Raw genomic sequence first — 22,850 nt, 5'->3', positions numbered from 1 at the left:
TGATGAGAATGTCTATTCAAAGTAGATATTCAGAGACTTAGGAATTGTATCTTTTTGGCTGCCATCCTTTCACTATGAGGAACATTGAAAATACAAAAATTAAGAAGCAGTATAATGTAGAAGCCACATGTCTGGGAGTCAAATCCTAGCTCTATTACTAACTGGCTGTGGAAACAAGGACAAGCTACCAGCCCCTCTCTAATGCTCAATTTCCTCGTCTATGAAGTTGGGAATCATAAATATCTCTTTCACAGAGCTGCTGTGGGACTTAAGTGAGTTAATATTTGTGCACATGGCCTAGAACAATGATTGGTATAGAGTAAGGAATATATGAAACGGTTATGTTAAATAGTAAGATCCCTTTCTATTTAAGTCGTAAAATATATTCCTTGCCCCAGACAACTAGGTGTTGTTATTTATATGGATGATTCAGTGAATAAACTGAAATTGAGATTTTTAAACTGGTTACAATAGTATCTGAATATATTGTGAGGCCGTAGTGGTAGTGTGCTTTGCATGGATGTTTACTAGTGGAAATAATTTATGGTACTTACACATAATTTGTGCTTATAGCTAGGTCTCTCAAATATTGGTCAAAACAAAACCTCTTTTAAGTGTGTTAAGACATTATCCCACCCATTATTCTATAAATACTATGACAAATGTCAAGTAACCAAACAAAATGACAAATTTATTGTTTTTATTTTTTTTAATGTTTCTTGTTTTATTTTTGAGAGAGAGAGAGAGAGAGAAAGCACGAGTGGGGGAGGAGCCAAGAGCGAGGGAGACACAGAATCTGAAGCAGGTCCAGGCTCTGAGCCATCAGCCCAGAGCCTGATTTGGGGCTCAACTCACAAAACACGAGATCATGACCTGAGCCAAAGTCGATGCTTAACTGACTGAGCCACACAGACACACCAAAAATGACAAACTTAAAGCAGCCGCTAGAGTAAAATACTTGCAAATGTATTTTTTTAATGTTTATTTATTTATTGTGAGAAAGAGTACGGGTGCATGAGTGCGGGAGGGGCAGAGAGAGAGAGGGAGAGAATCACAAGCAGGCTTTGCACTGAAAGTGGGGCTCGATCTTAACAAATCGTGAGCTCGTGACCTGAGCCAAAATCAAGAGTTGGATGCTTAAGTGACTGAGCTACCCCATGTGCCCACAAATGTGTTTTTCTAACCTGATTTACATCATCTGTTGTTCTAATTATTATGATTATACTGCTGTTTTAGAGTAAAGGAAACATTGGATTTTTATTAGAATTTTAATCAGCGTTTAGAGCTCCAGGTTACTTTTGTTTTCTAATTTGTGGTGGTAATTTTGAATATATTGCATCTATGAGAACAGTATTGTTTTGTCATCATGTACTAATTAGCCTTTAATGATAGGAGACTGAAGCTGCAGAGAAATTGCGGATAGCTAAGAATAATTTAGAGATATTAAATGAGAAGATGACAGTTCAACTAGAAGAGACTGGCAAGAGATTACAGTTGGCAGAAAGTAGAGGTCCACAGCTTGAAGGTGCTGACAGCAAGAGCTGGAAATCAATTGTTGTTACAAGGTAGGAACAAATAATTTATCATTTGCACAAAGTTTAATCAGTTCCAATGCTGCCTTTATTGTTTCAAAAGAATAGGACATCACTCTGATTAATTTAGTTCTTTCCTGATGAACTATTTGGTTGTTTGCTTTACTAGGATACTTTTGGCAGTGCTAGGACAGAAAAAAGTGTTTTTTTCTTCCTTCAAACATTTAATGAATGTGGGTGGCAGGATATGGAGACACTGGGGCTGGGGCTGGGCTGAGGGTGTTGGAGCTGGGTCCTTGGTTCCTAACACAGTACTGAGAGGGCTCAGAATCCACTCCCCTGCTTTCCAGTTCTCTCTTAACTCTGTGAGAAGGCTAGTGCGAGGGGGTAAAGGAAATAATGTGTGACAGGTAGCAGGGAAAAGGGGTCTCTTTTGTCTGCTTGGACCCCAGCTGAGGTGCTCAACCACCGACTCTATCCAGTAGAGTTCTTGGTTGGTCCTTTATTTCCTTCTACAATCACACGTAGACTCAGAAGGGATTTTGAGTTACTTAGAGATTTTTTAAGCAGATAATATACTCAGTACGTACTACATGCCACACACACTCTGCTTCACGTTAGATGTATCTCTAAAAGGCCGACTTTGTCTGGTTCCTGTGGAACCAGGTGGTTTCCATGACTTTGGAATACCTAATTCTCACTGTGACCTTAAATAAATTACATCTCTTCTGTGAGTTCAAGTTTTGTTGTTGTTTTTTTTGATCTATAGAGATGGTCGTCTGTCTTTCCTTTTCTGAAAAGGGTTCTGTGAAGCTACAGAAAAGATTATTAATGTGAAAAGGGTTTATAAGCATTTGAGAGGGGTGATACTTAACCATAATTGAAGAGGACTTTGCCTTATACATAATTCGTGTGTTTTTAATCTGTGCACTGTACAGGTAACTGAGCACTGGGTAAGGCCTTCAGTAAACTCCTGAAAAAGTTATGTAAATTGTGTAGAATCCACTTGACAGAGTGAAGGCTAATCCTGTCTGATCCTTGACCTCAAGAACCTCCCTAAATTCAAAAGAAAAAAAAAACAAAACTTGTTTAAGATCTGCAGCTGGGATTATACACCCACCTCAGTGAAGTGTTTAGAGATCTCTTCTGGGACCCTTGACACATTAGATCTCTCCCATGCTGCAATCTTCATAGATGTTCTATTTACTCAACAGACCAATGCCATCTGTTGTCATCAGTCCTTATACTGACTGCTAAGACAGGCCGGGTGATGCTGCAGCTATTATATATGGGGTGATCAGAGAAGATTGGGTGGCACTTGAGCAGAGAATTGAATGAAGTGAAGGAGTAAGCTTCTGGTATTTCATCCCTTCGGTGGAGTCTGTCAGGTTAAGAACACTCCTCTCTGATCGTGGTTTCTCAGATTTACCAAAAACTATTTGAGGGGCGCCTGGGTGGCTCAGTTGGTTAAGCGTCTGACTTTGGCTCAGGTCATGATCCCATGGTTTGTGAGATCGAGCCCCATGTTGGGGTCTGTGCTGACAGCTCAGAGCCTGGAGCTTGCTTCGGATTCTGTGTCTCATTCTCTCTGCCCCTCCTAACTTGTGCTCTGTCTCTCAAAAATAAATAAATGTAAAAAACAAAAACAAAACCATTTGAATGTATTGAAATAATAATTTCTGTTCCTTATAATGTCCTTACCTGATTTTGTTGCCAAAGCATTCTTTTTCTTTTCTGTGGGAAACTTTGAATATTATAAGCATTGTCTCCCTTTAAGGTGGTATGATATGTTTTTAAAATCATTTTGGCTCAGTGTTTTAAAATTTCCTTTTGGAGTCTAGATTTTTTTAAATTATTGGTCATTTCTTTAAAGGTTACAGATCTATTCAGATTTTGTCATATGCCATTTTCTCACCCATGCTTTTGCATATTTTTCCTCTCCCAATAGTGTCCTTTTGGTTTTGCTCTACCAAAGAAGCAGTGTAAGATACTCTGTTATTTTTAGTGTAATTACTTGAACTGGCTTTTAAATCAATGAATTATTTCCATGTCTACACTATTTTTTTTTTACTTTTAGAATGTATGAAACCAAGCTGAAAGAATTGGAAACTGACATTGCCAAAAAAACACAAAACCTTACTGATCTTAAACAGCTTGTAAAACAAGCAACAGAGAGGGAACAAAAAGCTAAGAAATACACTGAAGACCTTGAGCAACAAGCAAGTAATTTTTCTTTATGAGAAAATAATGCATTTCATCTCAAGCCACTTCTTGGCATTATCTTATGTATATAAAAATGAACTCTTGGGGCAAATGGGTGGCTCAGTTGGTTAAGTGCCTGACTTCATCTCAGGTCTTGCAGTTCGTGAATTCAAGCTCTGCATGGAGCTTCTGCTGTCGGTGCAGAGCCCGGCTTCAGATCCTCTGTTCCCCCTTCTCCCTGCCCTTCGCCTGCTCAAGCTCTCTCAAAAATAAGCATTTAAAAAAAATTTTTTTTAATGGAACTCTTAATTCCTCCCCTAGAAGGCCCCTCTTAAGTGAATGGCACCACCACTCAACCATTTAAGCCAAAAGCCTTAGATTATCAATTCCTTCTTTCGCACCCCATCTTTTTCATTAAATAACATCAGCTCTTATTTTCAAAATTTCAAATTTGATGTCTCCACACCTCCAACACTGTCAGTCTAAGCTATTCTCTCACATGTGAACTGTTACAATTTCCTAACTGGCCTCCCTGCTTCCACTCTTGCCTTGTTTCACTTTGTCCCTATTCCTGATCTCTTCTCCACATAGCTGAAGAGTCAGCCATTTAAGTATAAAGAAAATCCTAGCACCCTGTCCTCAGAGTCTTCTGGTGGTTCCCTATTACCCCAGAGTAAAATTCTAAAGTGCTCTGCATAGCCTATAAGGACCTATGTGGTCCGGTATCTGGTTTCCTTTCTAGCCTCATCTTTGCTTTCCCTCATTCACACTGACCTTCGAGTCCTTTGAATTGGCCAAACTCAAGCTTTGGGATCTTGCACTTGTTTGCCTCTGTACCGAAATATTTTCATAGCCCCCTAGGTCTCTGATAAAACAGAGGCTCCTCAGACCTTCCTTAGCCCTTCATATACGTTCCATGGCTCTCCATCCTCTTACCCTGAGTTATTCTTCTTGATAGTCCTTCCTTCCTCTGGCACATTACTATATCCTCAGTGCCTGGGCAAGCAGTACTCAGTAATTATCGAGTGATTAGTGAATAGAACACCATAGATAAGTGCTCATATGTGCTTTTGGAAAACCCCACATTCAAGATGCTTTACTGAAAATATGTATCGTTCTAAAACTCTAGTTCCATATCAAACTTTGCTCTCTTTTTATTGTGCCCAAAGATTGAGATTCTCAAACATGTTCCTGAAGGTGCTGAGACAGAGCAGAACCTTCAACGGGCGCTTCAAGTTCTAAGGTACATTATCTGTTCATATGACTACAATTTAAAAAAAAAATCTTTTGATATAACCAGGTTTGCTATATCTAGAGATTAGGATTTTTCAAACTTGATGCCTAACAGGCTTATCAGTCTTATTTCATCCTTCTAATGCCAATTACTCTTTTACATAATAGATGCTGAAAAAAAACAAAACAGGGTCAACCAGATCCTAATTTGCCCAGAGGCAAATATTAATTAATGAAAAAAAATGACTTACTTTCCGGATTCTGTGTGGAATACTCCCATGAGGTTCCTCCAACAGGAAAACTCTTAAAAATGATATCAGATCAGACTTTACAAAACAAAGAATTTTCATTTTCTGACCTCAGTTTGAGAATGGTAGCATTACAGTAGTGAGAGTAAATGAATAAATGTTTACCTTTATAACTATCAGCAAGTTATAAGCAATGCACATCACACAGTTTATAAGAAATACTTGTATTTTATGAAGCAATGTCTGGTTTTTGTTATTGTTTTAATACATAATCATTGTGTTCTAGATTAGCTAATAGACAGCTGGAAAAAGAAAAGGCAGAATTAATCCATCAGTTAGAAGTTAACAAAGACCAAAGTGGAGCTGAAAGCACCATATCTGGTAAAGTATTTTATAACATACTTATAGCATGTGAGCTAACCCAAGTGTTTTAATTAGGGTTTGCCTTTTTTATTCAGATTTTTGATGACTGTCTTCGTATAAAGTCAAATCGCTGGAACAGGTTTTTAGAGCTCTTTGCTTCTTGCAACAATAATGTTCCTATTGAGTCCTTTAAGTTGTTTATAATATTGAGTAGCAGGTGCTCAAGTGTTTTTCTCTTTGTGTTCCATATGGTGTTAACATTTAATCATGATACAATGCTAAGCAATGAATACTAGGTCTCTTGATTCCATTTTCTAAGTATAGGCCCTTTTAAACCCTCTGAACGTTATCTTCTAAATGTTGTCATCTTATTAACTTAAAATTAACTACATATAGTAAACATTGCCTATATTTTTTTATCCTTTTACAAAGTAAAACAAAGTCTAGCCTTCTACATGCTTCTATTCAGAACTGATTAATCATTCTGCTGTGTGCATATGTATACATATATGCATATGTGCATTATGTATACATACACACACAATTAATGGTTGATCCTCATTATTTTCAGATTCTGTATTTGTGAATTCAGCCACTCACTAAAATTTACTTGTAACCCCAAAACCAGTACTCCTGGTGCTTTTGCAGATACACAGCACTGAAAAATTTAACTTTTGACCCGTGTTTTTCAGATGAGATGCAACAAAATGAAGCTCTGCATTCTTATTTCAGCTCTCATATAGATGAGAGACAGTACGAGGTTATGGAGACAGTATGAGACAGTACAGCATAGGGTGATAAACTGGTTCTGGAGCCAGTTGGACAGGGTTTAAATCCCAATTCTGACACTTACTAGTGGGGCAGCCTCAGAAGAATCACTTGATATTTCTGAATTTTTTCTGAACAATTTTTTTTAAAACACAACAGAATTGACCAGGGGCGCTCAGTCAGCCACTGGGTGGCTCAGTTGAGCATCCGACTTCAGCTCAGGTCATGATCTCGCGGTCCGTGAGTTTGAGCCCCGCATCGGGCTTTGTGCTTGACAGCTAAGAGCCTGGTGTCTGCTTTGGATTCTTTGTCTCCCTCTCTCTCTGCACCTCCCCCACTAGCACTCAGGATGAGTTGTTTCCAGGATTTAAAATTTTAATCTATGTGAGATCTGAGTATGTATATGTATGTACGTTTTCCCTATGAGTAACGGTTTAATATTCACTAATTCATTGTTCACGTTGACTTTTTAGAACATCACTGTAAACAAGAATCATTTGTTCATTATGTATATTTGATAGCCTGATGGAAATGGCAAATTCTGTTCCAAAGGATTATACCAATTTATATCTGAACAATCTTGGATTATTTCATACAGCTTTTTCAGTATTCCACCACATATTCTTGTTACTACTGTGTATGAGCTATCATGTAGGAGTTGTACCAGACACTATGCTAAGTGCTTTAACAAGGATTTCATAACTTTGATAACCCTGTGTGGTGGGTATCATTGTCTTCATTTCACCTGTGATTTTTACCTTAAAGAGGCTAACACGGTCACAACAGCTAGAAAGTGAGAGAAGTAGGATGAAACCTAAATCTGAAACTCCAAAGCCCCTCACTGTTCTCTGCTATTGATGACAGAAACTGTATTACTGCCAAGAAGCAACTAAAAATAGTTAAGTCAGCCTCTCTCAACAGGATCTCTTAAATTTTTTTTTTAATGTTTGTTTATTTTTGAGAAAGAGCATGAGCAGGAAGAAGGGCTGAAAGAGGAGACACAGAATCTGAAGCAGGCTCTAGGCTGAGCGGTCAGCACAGAGCCCAGTGTGGGGCTCAAACCCACAAGCTGTAGGATCGTGACCTGAGCCGAAGCTGGACATTTACCCGACAAGCCACCCAGGTGCCCCACAACAGGATCTCTTATCGCAGCCAGCTTAGTGTACTAGACTAGCACAGTACCAAAGACTTGTTAATACTGTTGACATTAGGCTAGTTCTCTCTAAACCTCACTTTCCTGAGAGGAAATTTCTGAACCCTATATTCTTCATCTATTTAAAGAAGATAGATAAGGATACCTGTTATATTTCAAAGACTGTTAAGGTTCAAAATCAAACCAAAACTGTCTTGGCAATCCTAAAGCACTATTTAAATACAAAGTAGCAACAAGAATATGTGGGAGAATATTGAAAAAGTTGTATGAAATAGTCAAGTATTGTTATTAATTGGTATAATCCTTTAGAACAGAATTCACCATTTCTATCAAGCTATCAAATATCATTAAGCTAACTTTCAGGAAGTGCTATACATAATAATCACTTTTGCTGCACTATTTCATTACTAATCTTTGTAACATAGCATCCCAGTGATTAAGAACCAACTCTATAAAAAATTTTTCTATAAAAAATCATTAGCACTTTCTACAAAGGTGAGTGAAATTTTGAAAAATATTTTGCTCTGCTTTCCAAATTAATATGGGTTCTGCTAACTCTATTCCCAAAGGAAAGGATGAGGAAAATATTTCCTGTCTTCAACTTATAATTAGGGGACCATTCCAAATGATCCTTAATAGAAATATGCTTCCTATCTCATTCATGAAAATGTCAACTGCCCATTATATTTTCAAACTTGAGCATTACTTTTAAAATTTTACCCTTCAATGGCTGCAAAATATGACCTGTGTAGTGTTTAAAGAAAATGGTTCTAGTAAAGAGGGCAATTAAATAAATCCTACATGTCCAGTGATTCTCATTATAAAATTAGAGAAGGTGAGGGGGGTGGTAAGAATCTAATAAATTAAAGCCTTTGTGCTCTATTTGTGTACTTAATGTTTTCCAACCACGGTACTTAGGATGTATTATTCCACACTGCCTACCAAGTTTTTCACGTAGTAATTACACAGTAGATGTGTATTGACCGATACGGAACAGCCAGTACTGTTGGATATCGGGAGCCTTGGCCGATACCCAACTTGGGTTGGAGCCCCTTCCCTAACAAACAGTCTACTTACTCTTTTGCTGTACTTTGAGTACCTAACAATTTTTCCTGGCTCTATATTTTTTCTCTGGAAAATAATTTCTCCCATGTAAAAATTAAGCTGATTCTACACATTTAATACCTAGCATATTCCTTTTCTCTTGGTCTGCTACAGAATTACCTGAGAGGTAGCATTACAGTATTCACATCCTGAAAAGCGTTCCAGTCATAAAACACCATATTTTTCCAGGTTCTGGTTTCATAAGTTCTCTACTTACGTTCTCTAAAATAAATCCTTTGTCAGAGTGGGGAAAAGTGGAGTCTAATTTTTATAATTTTTTTGGCAGATCTTGATCAACTAACGGAAAAGGTAAAAAATTTAGAGACACAGCTCAAAACCTCAGATATAGAAAAGCAGTATTTGAAGGTAATTAATTTTATCAAATTATAATATTATAAATGTTTTGTGAAAATAGCTGTTAAAAACAAATTTTATGAACACTATGAGTTTTAAGTATGCATCCTAAAAACTCCTGGGGTTACATAATATACTTAATATTTTGACCTTAACATTTCAGAGTTCATTATATTTATCGATGTTAAAAATACTGAAGAGCTACAAAAAAAAAAAAAAAAAAAAAAGAGAGACAAAACAAATAGGATTAAAGAGTAAATTTATTTTTTAATTTTCACAAATATAGCTCATTATTTTAATATATTTTCTTAAGTTTTGGGTCACACTGGGAACAGTGCCTTTTATTTCCTTTTGAAATTCTTTTCAAGAATAGCTCCCTTAAAGAAAGATACTTGCTATGCTTTACCTCTTAAAGAATCTATAAACAGAACGAGAGAGCATGAATTGGAGAATTAACTAGTAATCACTGGCTATTCTAAATGGTCACTAAAGTTCAAATGGTCCCTTTACCAGAGGCCTCTTATCCAGGTAGAAGTTCTAGAGTTTCCCTAATCCTAAATATATATACACACACACACACACACATATATATGAAGTCGACTATTAAAAAAAAATAGGTATTTGTAAAAATATAAATGAAGCCTAAACCAAAGAATCTTAACCAACATAACTTGTGTAGTGAATAGCCAAGTCTTTGATTACCTCAGTGAGAGTATCTGATATGCTTTTGGATAAAGATTAAATATCCACCCCCTACACACACAATTTAAGAACTGATAAATTCCAAAGACTAGGACATAATTTACAGAACAGTTTGATTTGCCAGTTAACAAGTTTACTTAAAACCTTGTACAGTGATACCTTATTAACAGAATCCTAAGAAAATACTTCTGCCTATATAGTTTCTTTTGATTATTCAAGTTACTTTGGATTTTATGTTTGTAATTACATCTCTTTAGTTCAAACCTAAAGAATGTATTTTATTCCTACCTATACCTTTTAAAGTTATCATGTTTCTATTAGGAGGAAATAAAAAAGCTGAAAAAAGAACTGGAAAACTTTGATCCTTCATTTTTTGAAGAAATTGAAGATCTGAAGTATAATTATAAAGAAGAAGTGAAAAAGAATATTCTCTTAGAAGAGAAGTTAAAAAAACTTTCTGAACAATTTGGAGTTGAATTAAGCAGTCCCGTTGCTGCTTCTGAACAGTCTGAAGATGAAGAGGAAAGTCCTGCTAATTTCCCCATTTATTAAGGACCACCTATAACTGTAGTTTTATTTATTTATTAACTTTGTAAGTTAAAACTCCATCAGGAAATCAAGTCTCTGACCTACATGATTTCCATCTCCATATCCTGTACCTTGGAAGTTTTAGTAAAATTTACTAGATATCCAATTTAAAATTAAATTGGAAATTTACTAAAATTTAGTGAATTTTAAATTTAGTAATTTAAAATATGAAATTTTAAACATTAGAAAAGTATATTTTTGAAGATTTTTAAATTATGTCTATCAAATGAGCTATGATGAATTTCTGTACATTCATAATATTTAAGTTTTTTAAAGAGTATGAGGGTGAACTTTAATAATTTTAACATTTAAAATTGGACTTTTACATATACTTACATACTTATATGTGTTAAGACTAATTTTATATATATGTACATGTATATAAACATGTTATGAGGTTACAGCTATATGTTTTAAGTGTCTAGTAAGATTAAATTGTTTTTTAAATTCTTTAATCCTCAAAATTAATGATCCAGAATGTTTAACTGCTGTTTTTAAATTACTACCCAGTAATGGTAGACAGAATCCAACTTTTGTACAAGGTGGGGAGATTACTATTACATTTTTTTAAGTTTAGTGGTTGAAATATAGACATTTGCAACTGGGAAATTCATTTCCTGAAATGCTAGAAGATGTATTGCTATATTAGACACTGAACCTTGAGACTTTTTACCTTCCCCACATGGCAGAATATTCAAGGTTTAAATATAATAAAGCTGTTTCTTAATTGCATTTCTAGTTTATACATCAAGTATGATATCTCTGAGTCTGCCAAATTTCTGATTATCTATTTTTGAAAGAAGATTAAACAAACTCTTAGCATCAAAGGCACGGTCATACTTGTTCAGGTTCATGTTGATAATAACGGGTTTTGAATTCATGTAAGTATCTGGAATTGGCCAGCATAAACCAAGATGATGGCGATGAACCTAAAAAGAGAAAAAAGGGTATTTAGATTTTAGATTTTATTACCTTCATTCACTTACAAATATTTGAGTGCCCACCATCTGCCAGGCACTATTTAAGGCTCCACTTTCTTACCCTTTTTTTTTCATAGCTGTTCTTCTCCTGACATATTATATATTTACGTGTTACTGTCTATCTTCCCCATTAGACTGTGAGCTTCATGAAGGCACAGACATTGTTTTGTTGACTCTGTATTTCCAGCACCTGGAAACATGCCAGGAACATAATCAGGGGCTCCATAAAAATATAATGGAGTCTGTTGCTGAGTGCAGAAGCTAGCCAATTGAAAAATATGGGCGGAGAGGCATTCTAAATATCATGGGATAGAATGGTGCTTTTTGCTGATTGCAGTTACTTAAGTATGGTTAGGACATATACAGTATGGGTATGCTTGGCAGCTGGGGGTGTACAGCAGTTCCAGAAAGTGAAGCAAGGGTCTGTCATGAATAATCTTTATGCCACTAAGCAGTTTTATGTAGCAAAGTAACATTTTCACTTACTGTGAAGAATGGACAGAAAAGGGAGAAGACTGAAGATAACATTTAGGAGGGTGATATAGTAAATCAAGCATGAATTTTGGCTTAACTTAAAATTAAATGCCAACTGGTTGGGGAGAAGTATATATTCAATAGATCAGAATCTTTAAGAAATAATTGTATGTATGAAATAATGGAGAGAGGGGTTAAAAATACTATCTAATGTTTTGAATTGCTGGGAGTTGGGGTTGGTATGACGAAGGTCCAGTTTTGAACATTACTAATTTCAGGAAACCTGTCCGAAATCGAGTAGACAAATCCAAGAGACAGAAAGGGCACAAAGTATAAACAAATTGATTCTGTAAATATTAACTGTCACCCTGGCACTTTTAACTCAAATTCTATAATCAAGTTTGGGAAATGTGGAGTTAAACTATGCTGATTATCTCAGAGAGCATTCATGTGCAACATCCACAAGAAGGGAATATGTAATGTGCAGTTTTTCCAGACATTTTCATCACCTTAATTCTGAAGGCCATGTAGGACAACCAAAGCCCCAGAGAATGAATGCACATTGGGAAACATTATTTTATCATATAAATAATGGTGGCATGTGAGATGAGGAAATTAAATTTCTTTACAACACATTAGAATTAACTGCAATTTGTACAGAGTATTCTCGTGCCACTTCTACTTTGTTTTAGGAACAAGACGAAATAATCCCACAAGCTATTTTTTGCCATTACCTTGATTAAACAGCCGTCATTGCAATGCCATACTATTCCTTCAATTTTACCCTCTCTGCAACCTTCAAACCAGGATAATAGATCATTGTGCTTCAAGGTTGGTAGATTTCTTATTTGAAATGCCCCATGTGGTATAAGAAGATGTAATGGATGCTTCTTGCTTCCTAACCCTAAATGGTAAAAATTTCCATTAGGCACATAAAGGTTTCAAAAAGAAATGAGAAAATTTACTTCTCCAAATAAAAAAGCCTTTTAAAGCCTTTTAAAACATTTAGGAATAAATTTACCAAAAAGTTTAGTTGGTTTCCTGGAAGAGAGATATACCACAAGTGATCTCATTCAGAACTGTCACCTTACCTCATTAAATCTAAATTTCACCTTCATATACTCTACACTAGGGGTCAGCAAGCTATGACCTGTGGGCCAAATCCAACCGAACACCTGTTTTCGTAGTTTCAGTGGAACACAGTTATACCCATTCTTTTTTTTTTTTTTTAAAGCATTATATTTATTAACATAATTCCATTTGTTGTTTTTTTTAATTTTTTTTAACGTTTATTTATTTTTGAGACAGAGAGAGACAGAGCATCAACGGGGGAGGGTCAGAGAGAGGGAGACACAGAATTTGAAACAGGCTCCAGGCTCTGAGCTGTCAGCACAGAGCCCGATGCGGGGCTCGAACTCACGGACCATGAGATCATGACCTGAGCCGAAGTCGGCCGTTTAACCGACTAAGCCACCCAGGCGCCCCTATACCCATTCTTTTAAGTACTGTTTATGGCCTTGTTTCAGAGGTATAGCCTACAGAACCTAAGTATTTATTATCTGTACTTTTACAGACGTCTGCCAACCCCTTCTCTATACCATTAGCCAAGTTCACTTATCATTCAATGTTTGCCAAACAGCCACACTGGATCTCTGATAACCTGTATAATTACTATCGTAACTTCTTTATACCTGCCAATCAGTCAGCTTCTGATCTCTATACAGGATTTTCCTATTCCAGCTTTAATGTCCTTGAATCCAGCTTCATCTGCCTATCAACAATGTACTCCCCAGTGCCCTCTGGACTTCGACTCCATTCGTCATAGTACAGATTCTAATGCTCATTATGCTATTCAGTGTCAATTCTTTAATTCATTCTTAGCTATTAATACTAATTACCTAGCCATGAAAAACATAATTTTCATTCAACTCAGTTCACATAAATTTTAAAAAACAAAAAATTACACTTGAATAATTACCTTTCATAAATAGCTCTATAATGTTATCATAGGAAAGAATGAGAAGTTAATTCAACCTTTTGGATTAATGGTTAGAGTCATGAATAAATTTCTCCATGGACATAAATAGAAATGGCTATAATTCTAAAGGCTATTTAACTCTTATTAGTCATTTCTTTAGTGTGTGTGTTTTAAGTTGAACCCAGGAAGTTCTTTATAAGTGACAGTTACTGTAACTAAATAGGAAAAGGCTTCACTCACCATATGGGTTTCCATTAATATTTGTTCCGATAAGCTCTAGTGTTTGTTCTAGGAGATCTGATAGCGGCACTGCACTAATTTCCAAAAGACCAGGATCATCAGGATGATGCTTCAGTACCAGGGCAACTTCAAATTCATAATTAACTACAGAGGAATGCCAGCAATACTGTTTGTTGTTTTTCTCCACTGGTACCCAACCTATCAGGCAAAGAAAACACTATTACTACATTGCTGTTCTTTGGATTTAGACGTGAGGTAATTTTTACTTTTGTTGTAAATTCTCAATGTTTTTTGGATGTTTATCACACACAGATTATCATTTTTTAATCAGTGATAATGTTAACAGTTTTACTACTCAATCACAATCATTTTTTAATAATAAGGTTATTTTTTTATTCTGTTGAGGAATTAACCTGTTTGGTGATTCAGTACAGAGCACTCAGCATTCCTTTACCAGAAAATTTACCTTTTCAAGAACTGAAACTTATTTATTTTTTTAAGTTTTCTCTCCACTTTATCTCCAGTTTCAAGGACAACAGACCATGTATTAAGTGTTCCACAATTCACTGCACTGTTCCAATATTTACTGAATAATGTATTGATTCCATATGTATTGAACGTTATTGCTATTCCTCACCCAACTCCTGTTACCAGAGTAGGATCCTTCATTGTGGACTATTGTTTATCAAACAATCACTAGGCTACATATGCCATTGTGACCATCCTATCTTTGGCCTTCGGTAGTCATTCAGGTGACTATAATAATCTTTACTGGTCCATTAGTCTCCAGGGAAACCCAACCTACTTTTATCATAATCCTGCTTTAAAAATTTAAATTTAGTTCTGCTGCACCCCTGCTTAACAATCAACTTCAGGATGAACTTCAAACTCCTTTAAATGAAATATAAACCCCTTTAAGATCTGAGCCCATTCCACATCTCCAGCCTCAACTTTTATAATGTCCTCCAGGGTCATACACCCTAAACATTCCAGCCACAGAGAAGCATTACATAAAACTTCCAAGACTCCAAATCTCTGCTCTTCATGGGAGTTTGCCTAAACTGACCTTCTCTCTTCCCTGCCAGCTAACTTCCTGGTTCCTAAGCTTCAGTACAGATGTCCTCTCCCCTTAGAAGCCTCCTCTAAACACCACAGGCTGATCTAGAGTTCTTCCTGTTTTCTCTGACTATACCCTGTGGATGCTTTCCTTTTAGTTCTTAAATCACACCAATATTGCATTTCCTCTGGTGTCTAAAAGATCAAGGTTCTGATCTTCATTTTTGTATTACTAGAACCTGAGTATTCTGCACATTATAGGTACTCAAGACATGTCTGCTGAACTAAACCTTAATCTGGGGTATCTTTCCATTCAGCACACTTTTGCAAAAATTTTCGCACCCCCAGAAACTATAGGTAGCAAACTAACTCAGAGAAGATTCTAAACCTGTGAGGACATTTTTAATATAAAACATCTTTATAGATTATTAATATAAATTAGATTCAGAAATTTTGTGTTATACAGATAAATACTATAAAGAACCAGATTAAAATTAAATTATGCAATTTCTGGATCTTTTGTTCTTTTTACAAGTTTTAAAAACAAAAGCACATTTTAGAAAAGTTTTCATGATACCAGGAATGTGTCCATTTTCATCAGGCATCGGATTCCCATTTAATTGTTCTATTTCCTTCGCTGGTATCCAGCACTCTGGAACAGGTTTGAAGTCCTCCTCAACATTCCAAAAAAATTCTAAAATAGTTCAATAATTTTATATGTGGTGATGCTTTAAAAAAAAAATTAAAAAGACTGAATAAATTCAACATGGGAACAGGTAGTAAACCCCATTCAGGTATCATATTTATTCTCCATCATCAACACCATGTGACTGCACTTCTCAGGGTTAGAGTATACTAGCACTTTAAATTTTCAATTTTGAACCCACCACCATAAGTAAATAGTGCATAAAACTCTAAAGTAGCCAATGTTCCAGTATGTGTAGATTTATGACACATTTTTAATACACTATAAGTGTGTATATATAAATATATACATGAAAGAGTGGATATATAATGATTAATGTATGTATCTACTTATAAAATACTTAGAGGCATTTTAACATAATAATTAAAAATACTGATAATCCTTTGAGATTTGTGCCTGATTTATAAAATTATGGACTTCTCTCTTAGATAACAAAACCAAAATGTGTTACTCTTTATAATATATATATAGAAATACGTATGTTTTAATAATATCAACATACTCTAATGAGTCATAAAAATGTTAGGAAGACAATTTAAAATATTTTTCAATAACAACCTCTTACATATAAAGATATTCAATTACAATTTTCTTCTTTTCCCTAAGTGCTTAAATTTTAAGAAGGATATAATGTGTAGAATACCACAGCAAGAAATAAGCCAAAAACTATAGATTTAAATCAGAAAAAAATGAAAAAAAAAAAAAAAGGAAAAGAAAAAGGCTCACTAACCTTTTGAGTTTTGTTTTGAATGTAGAAAATTTTTAAATCTTTTCTCAGCTAATTTGTTAGGTTTTCTATCTAGCCGAGCCCAAAGGTATGGCTGACCTAAAAAAATGATATTAATAATAAAAGGGAACAGTATAAGAGGCAAACAATAAAACTTACCTTGGAAGACATTTCAGTATAAAGTTTTCAATAAACAGTAGGGTGACCTTCCCTAAAAGCAGCAATCCTAGATAACAAAGGTAAATATGTATTCTAACAGACACCGTATGTGATGTATTCTTACCAGCAGTACCTGATTTAGTAAGACTGAAGTCTTTGGTTGAAGAATGGTAAACCTGAGATAAAAGTAAATATGTAACCCTGTCATAAGGACATTCCACTGCCATATTTTATTAGCAACTAGAATTTGTGAGCAAGCTACCTCTATACTAAATGGAAACATATCCAGATTATCATATTCACACTTTTCCTGAAACGTAACTGTGCGCTGTAAGGGTTAGTTCCCAAAACTCTGTAATTAGGCTGAGCTGTTTTGCATGGCTCTGATCCCTGGTCAAGGCATGAAACAGTGATTATTAGTGATTTGTAATTATGGACCTAAGAAGTTTCAGGCAGTGTGCCTGCATTCTTTACTTACAGCAGTGAGACTAATGAGTCTTCTACCTGGTTTTAGTAAGACTCCTGGAGGGCTCTGCAGTTGAGGCTGGTTACTTAGCAGGAAGATGCCTCTGTGACCAGCAGAATGTAAAATTCCTCAGCTGAGGGGTGCCTGAGTGGCTCAGTCAGTTAACCAACCATACAATTCTTGATTTCAGCTCAGGTCATGATCTCAGTTTAAGCCCCACTTCAGGCTCTGCACTGACAGTGTGGAGCCTGCTTAGGATTCTCTCTCAAAATAAATAAATAAATTAAAAACAATAAAAATCCCCAGCTGAGACTCCATTTTGGATTCCATTACCGAAGTGTGTTCTCTTCATACATCAGTGGTTCCTGATTGGAGAAAATGTGTCCCATTAGGACCTTGGGGGCTGGGAGCAATGGAGACGGGGATCGGTGGGGAGGGTACCAATAGGTGCTTTCACCTGGTCTTCCCAGACCCTTTGCTGTGATGTACATCCTTACTTTTCATGCCCTTGATAATACTGTGTACCCTTTACCTGCAATAAATTGAGGATTTGCAATCACTGTCATTTGGGGTCCTGTCCTGTAAGTTTTCTTTAATAATCCATTCATGCTTAACTGCCACTATTATACATCACACATGATGATGCATATTTAAGTTTTTTAATGTAAATATGAAAGCCTGAAAAATCCTTTAGTTTCTTCAAATATACTTTGAAATTATTGATTATAGTTTGTTTCAGACATTACGTATTACCTATTAACTATCCCAGTAAATAATATGAAGAACCAGATTAAAATTATATTGTCATTTCTGGTTGAACGGACCTTTTGTCCTTTTTACTACTAAATATAAAAAACTCATTTCACTCATACCCATTAAAATGGCTACTACTACCAAACAAACATTTGTGCTGGTGAGGATGTGGAGAAACTGCAACCCTTGTGCACTGTGGATAGGAACATAAATCATGCAGCTACTATGGAAAACAGTACGGCAGTTCCTCAAAAAATTAAAAACAGAATTACTATATGAGCTAGCAATTCCACTTCTTTGAATATATCCCCAAAAGACTTGAAAGCAGGTCTCAAGGAGATATTTGCCCACCATGTTCACAGCAGCATTGTTTATAACAGCCAAAATGTGAAAGCAGCCCAAGTGTACAATGAGGGATGAATGCCATATACATGAAACTATGTGGCACACACTTAAAATTATGTGGTATATACAAACATAATGTAGTATATACACACAGTGAAATGTTACTCAGCCTTAACAAGGAAGGGAATTCTGACAGGAATTACACCGCGGATGAACACTGAAATCAGCTTGTCAAAAAAAGACAAATACTGTATGATTCCAGATGTATGAGGTATCTAGAACAGTCAAAACCATAGAGACAAAGTAGAATGGTGGTTGTCAAGAACTAGATGAGGAGGAACGGTGAATTATTTAATGGGTACTGAGTTTCAATTTTGCAAGATGAAGAGTTCTGCAGATAGATGGTGGTGATAGTAGCGTAACGATGAACTGTACACTTAAAATGGTTAAGATAGTAAATTGTGTTATGTGTATTTTAATCACAATTAAAAATGGAAAAATATGCACGTCAGAAAAGATTTCCTGGGGGCGCCTGGGTGGCACAGTCGGTTAAGCGTCCGACTTCAGCCAGGTCACGATCTCGCGGTCTGTGAGTTCGAGCCCCGCGTCGGGCTCTGGGCTGATGGCTCAGAGCCTGGAGCCTGTTTCCGATTCTGTGTCTCCCTCTCTCTGCCCCTCCCCCGTTCATGCTCTGTCTCTCTCTGTCCCAAAAATAAATAAACGTTGAAAAAAAAAATTTAAAAAAAAAAAAAAAAAAAAAAAGAAAAGATTTCCTGATAACAGGAATGTGTCTAGTTTACATTTAACTGTTCTGTTTCTCTTGCTGGAATTAAGAGGTCATTTTACTATCCTCAGGAAATCACAAAGATCATTTCTCCTTTCAATGCATTTTTTTTCCTTAACTGACAATTTCTATTTTAGTTTCTAGCTCTTAAAAGGCATTAAATTGAAATCAATTAGATATTGCCAATAGTAATAAAAACTAAGGAGTTGGCAGCAGAATCAGTGGCATAAGAACAAGGTTTAGGATTAAACACAGGTTCCATCACCTATTCAGTCATTCATTAATTATATGGCCTTGGACAAATTATTTAAGTTCTCTGAAGATCGGTTTCCGTATCTGTGAAATGGAGAGGCTACTGTGCAAATTAGAGATAACATGTATAAAGCATTTATCACATTGTCTGCCTTTAATGAGTATTAAATGTTAATTACCTTTTCCTCCCTCAAGAGAAAGAGAAGTGTAACATTTGTGACTTTATTATTGTGCTATTATAGTTAGAGTGCGAAGGGTTTATGAAGGGTAAATGCCCCATTTCAGATATATATATAGTTTGTAAAGTGATTAAAGATATTTGTAGGGGGCGTGGGTGGCGTGGTCAGTTAAGTGTCCAACTTTGGCTCAGGTCACGATCTCGCGTTTTGTGGGTTTGAGCCCCTCATCGGGCTTAGAGCCTGGAACCTGCTTCGGATTCTGTGTCTCCCTCTCTCTTTGCCCCTCCCCTACTCGCACTGTCTCTCTCAAAAACAAACATTAATAATAATAATAATAATATTTGTAGTTTTATTTTACCTTTATAGTTAGTAATATAACAACATGTTCCATCCACTTTTTCTGTTGGAATTGCACTGTATATATCTGCATCTAATGCCTTGTGACTTATAGTTTCAGTTGCCAAAACTTTAAATGGCTTAAAAAAGAGAGAAAGAAAACTGGTTTAAGATCAACAGTCTCTACACCTTCACACATACTCCCACCTGAAATGTTAATTTCACTATTTCTAAAGTATAATCTCCTGCTTACCTTTCAAGACAATTTAAAAACATTTGTCCCGTGAAATTCTCATGAATCACCCCTTCCTTTCTATCACAGCAATACCTGTTTTCTCACACAGATTTGCAATTACTCATGTTTCTTTATCCACCATAATGAGCTGACACCAAGAACTGTGTCCTATGCAGCACTGTATCCCTAGCACAGACTGTTCCATCATCCACTTGACAACTTGACAATTATTTGCTAAATGCCTTCTATGGGTCAAGTAAGCATTGTCCTCCACACTAGGAAATATAGAGGTTAATAAAAAAAGAATACCTGCCTTTGGTAGAACTTTCATTTGAATGAGTGGGAAAATAGTAACAGAATGTATAATACAATGTCAGGTATAATTTATAATTGATGCTAAGAAGAAAAATAAATGGGACTCTTTCAGCTTTAGCAGTAAATTGCAAAACTTACGGTTTTCCTACTGTCAGGAAGAGCCACCAAGACCAACAAGAATGGAGGAAAAGACAGTTTCTGCGATTCCTACCAACTTTTTATCTCTAACTTATTTTTATTTCTGAGAAAGACTTAAGCCACCATTTTACAGTATTAAATTAACATTCAACTTTCATGTGAAAAATACTGCACAATACTGGTGTGTACAGGTTTAAAACTAGTATGTGGAAGTACTATTTCAGAGTCAGGTAGACTTAGGAAATTAGCACCGTTCTGTTCCTGACTCAGTACTTTCAAGATAAAACAATGATCGGGGATTTATCACTAACTTCTGCAATTAGTAGCAGACGATATCAATTTAACCTGTGGTATCAGAAGAGAGGAGGTTTGGCCCAACAGCAATGTTTGTGTGTTTTCAAATTTACCAAGGATCCTACGGAGATTACTCTGATGGAGCTCTTGTTGAGTCCCCAAATATTCCTTCCATAAGAATCAATTTTCAACCACTCTTTGCTAACAACATGTCCAAAAGACAATATAAGATACCAAAGGGTACACAAAGTTCCCCGTCTCATTGAAGTCTTTAAACTGTGACTGGAAAAACAAGGCATGTATGTTTAAAAAGTAATAGTAAATGTCAACTGAGTGATCCTCTACAACTTCTGGGTGGAAGAACTCACTGGGATAACTAAGATGATCAAAGATTTCAGAGAAGGTCTGATTCGAAAATCCTGAAAGTAATCCAGGCAAAGTGCACAGCCTGAGCAAAAATAGACAAGACTGTGCCCGGAGTGTTCACAGGATGAAACAGACTTTATTCAAATAGAGACTCCCCTTTAAGGAGGCAAGTCTGTCACAAAAACACATGGCATTTTCTGCACTTCAAGAGTAGAATGGACCTGATTAATGGGAAGCCTTAAATTACAGTTAAGGATTTGGATACTATGCTATAAATAATACTGTAAGCTAATCTTAACTACAGAGGGACACGAACAGGGGCTTATTTTTCCGGGTGTAGGGTCCTTTTACAAACTACACGCTTCCACCCCCAACGTACAAAGTTGAGAATCACAGCTAGAGTGAATCACTACTTGGTTTGTTGTGACTAAAAAAATACAAGTTTGGCAACTACTGCTACAGACATTTACTAGTTAACTGCAGGGTTTTGACTAGGGAAGACCCTAACAATGATCATTCTGGGTGGCAATAAAGAACGATTAGGCAGTGCCATAAATTGTGCATAAACTATTAAGAACTATAACAGCAATGGCACTAAAAAGGATGTTATAAGGTAAAAAGTGTCAAGGTGAATGGAAAATTGGCACAAAAAGGTTCCAAGGTTCATTCTTTAATTCAACAAATATTCACCCAGTGCCTACTACACCTCAGGTCCTAAAAATTGGGACTAGAAACAAGGCAGTCTCAAAACAAGAACACATGTGCAAATGATGTAAAGGGGGTGGGAGCCTATGCCAAATGCACATGATGAATTTTGTATGATGAGTTCAAAGTACTCAATATCTGGGTATTCTGCCATCAAGGACTTTCCTACATATTAAAGAATTACCCTGATACTGGCTACTAATCATTCACCAGTACTTACTAAGGTCCCTCAATGTGTAAAACCCAGTGCTGAGAGAAACACCCAGAGATGGGAACACTAGTTAGAATCAAGCAGGTAATTACTGGTAACAGTACGTGAGATCTGATCTTTAGTGACCTAATTAGGCTAGTTGTCAACACCACCATGGTTCCTAGGTTAGAACTGGCAAAGCAAGTCTTCTACAATCTCCACTTTGTCACCACATTCTCGAAAGTAGAAAGTTTGGACTGCGGTGATTATGCGAATCTTAAAGGGTCTTCCCCAAAAAGGTGGTAAACCTGAGAAAAGGAACACTATTTAAGATGTGGGCTTTCAATTTCCATGAGACGGCAAGTTTGAATCGCCTCATCAGAAAACTTCTCTCGTAGATTCCCTCCCTTGCAACTAACAAGGTACGAGAACCTGGAGCTCGGGGAGTAGAGACCCGTATCCCAGACCTCCCCAGCGAAAACTGCAAAAAAGCTCCCGACCTGCAGGACGGCTCTATAGCGCCCAGCAGCCCCTGCGCGGCCGCTCCACGGGGCCGCACACCTCGGTACCTGATGCTCCCTTTTGGTGGAGGGCTCCTCTTTCACCTCCGTCACAAACACACATGGCATTTTCCGCTGCACCGAACCTAGGCGCCTCATGGTAGGCCCAAAAGACAGAGCGAATGCTGAGCTCGTTTCCAAAACAGCACCCCGGCCAGGAGAGCGACCCCTGCAAACAACCGCCGTGCTCAAGCCACGCACACTGCGCGCGCAAGCACGGCGGCAACGCCCCCACGTCCCCCAACGCCAAGCGTGGGGCGGAGACGCACGCGTAGAAGCGGCCACCTGACCGCGGCGCCTTCTGGGACTTGTAGTGCGGAACCCAAAGTACCTCCGTATGCACTCCCGCGAGCGTTGGTCCGGTG

General features: G+C 36.7%; 2 protein-coding genes across 11 annotated transcripts in view; one reads left to right on the top strand and one right to left on the bottom strand.

Annotated features, from left to right (window-relative positions):
• CEP290 (centrosomal protein 290) overlaps positions 1 to 10,979 on the top strand; it is a 92,818-nt gene extending 81,839 nt beyond the window's left edge. For 6 of the 8 annotated variants that reach the window (XM_045465229.1, XM_045465230.1, XM_045465233.1 and 3 more), the window contains 6 exons: positions 1,393 to 1,565; positions 3,610 to 3,751; positions 4,904 to 4,977; positions 5,502 to 5,596; positions 8,890 to 8,969; positions 9,981 to 10,979. In XM_045465229.1, the coding sequence (XP_045321185.1) occupies positions 1,393 to 1,565; positions 3,610 to 3,751; positions 4,904 to 4,977; positions 5,502 to 5,596; positions 8,890 to 8,969; positions 9,981 to 10,211 (795 nt within the window). In that variant the 3' untranslated portion in view covers positions 10,212 to 10,979. Of the gene's footprint in view, positions 1 to 1,392; positions 1,566 to 3,609; positions 3,756 to 4,903; positions 4,978 to 5,501; positions 5,597 to 8,889; positions 8,971 to 9,980 lie in introns of those variants that run through there. The other 2 variants (XR_006709189.1, XR_006709188.1) reach the window with 2 other exon arrangements.
• On the bottom strand, positions 10,948 to 22,770 carry CB4H12orf29 (chromosome B4 C12orf29 homolog). 3 transcript variants are annotated; one of them, XM_045465244.1, is made up of 7 exons: positions 22,426 to 22,767; positions 19,705 to 19,822; positions 16,412 to 16,507; positions 15,553 to 15,669; positions 13,920 to 14,117; positions 12,436 to 12,605; positions 10,948 to 11,176 (listed from the first exon to the last, which is right to left on the bottom strand). In XM_045465244.1, the coding sequence occupies exons 1-7, from the start codon at positions 22,582 to 22,584 to the stop codon at positions 10,988 to 10,990; spliced, it is 1,047 nt and encodes a 348-aa protein (XP_045321200.1). In that variant the 5' UTR covers positions 22,585 to 22,767; the 3' UTR covers positions 10,948 to 10,987. The 3 variants fall into 3 exon arrangements, with proteins under 3 accessions (XP_045321200.1, XP_045321201.1, XP_045321203.1); XM_045465245.1 differs by having other exon boundaries at positions 22,495 to 22,760; XM_045465247.1 differs by lacking the exon at positions 15,553 to 15,669 and having other exon boundaries at positions 22,426 to 22,770.
• Between the last annotated feature and the right edge of the window lie 80 nt (positions 22,771 to 22,850).

This window comes from Leopardus geoffroyi, chromosome B4 (genome assembly GCF_018350155.1).
Source record: "Leopardus geoffroyi isolate Oge1 chromosome B4, O.geoffroyi_Oge1_pat1.0, whole genome shotgun sequence".
In the NCBI taxonomy this organism is placed as follows: Eukaryota; Metazoa; Chordata; class Mammalia; order Carnivora; family Felidae; genus Leopardus; species Leopardus geoffroyi.
The sequence above is the reverse complement of the archived record's forward strand: the minus strand, read 5'-3'. Positions and strand labels throughout refer to the sequence as shown.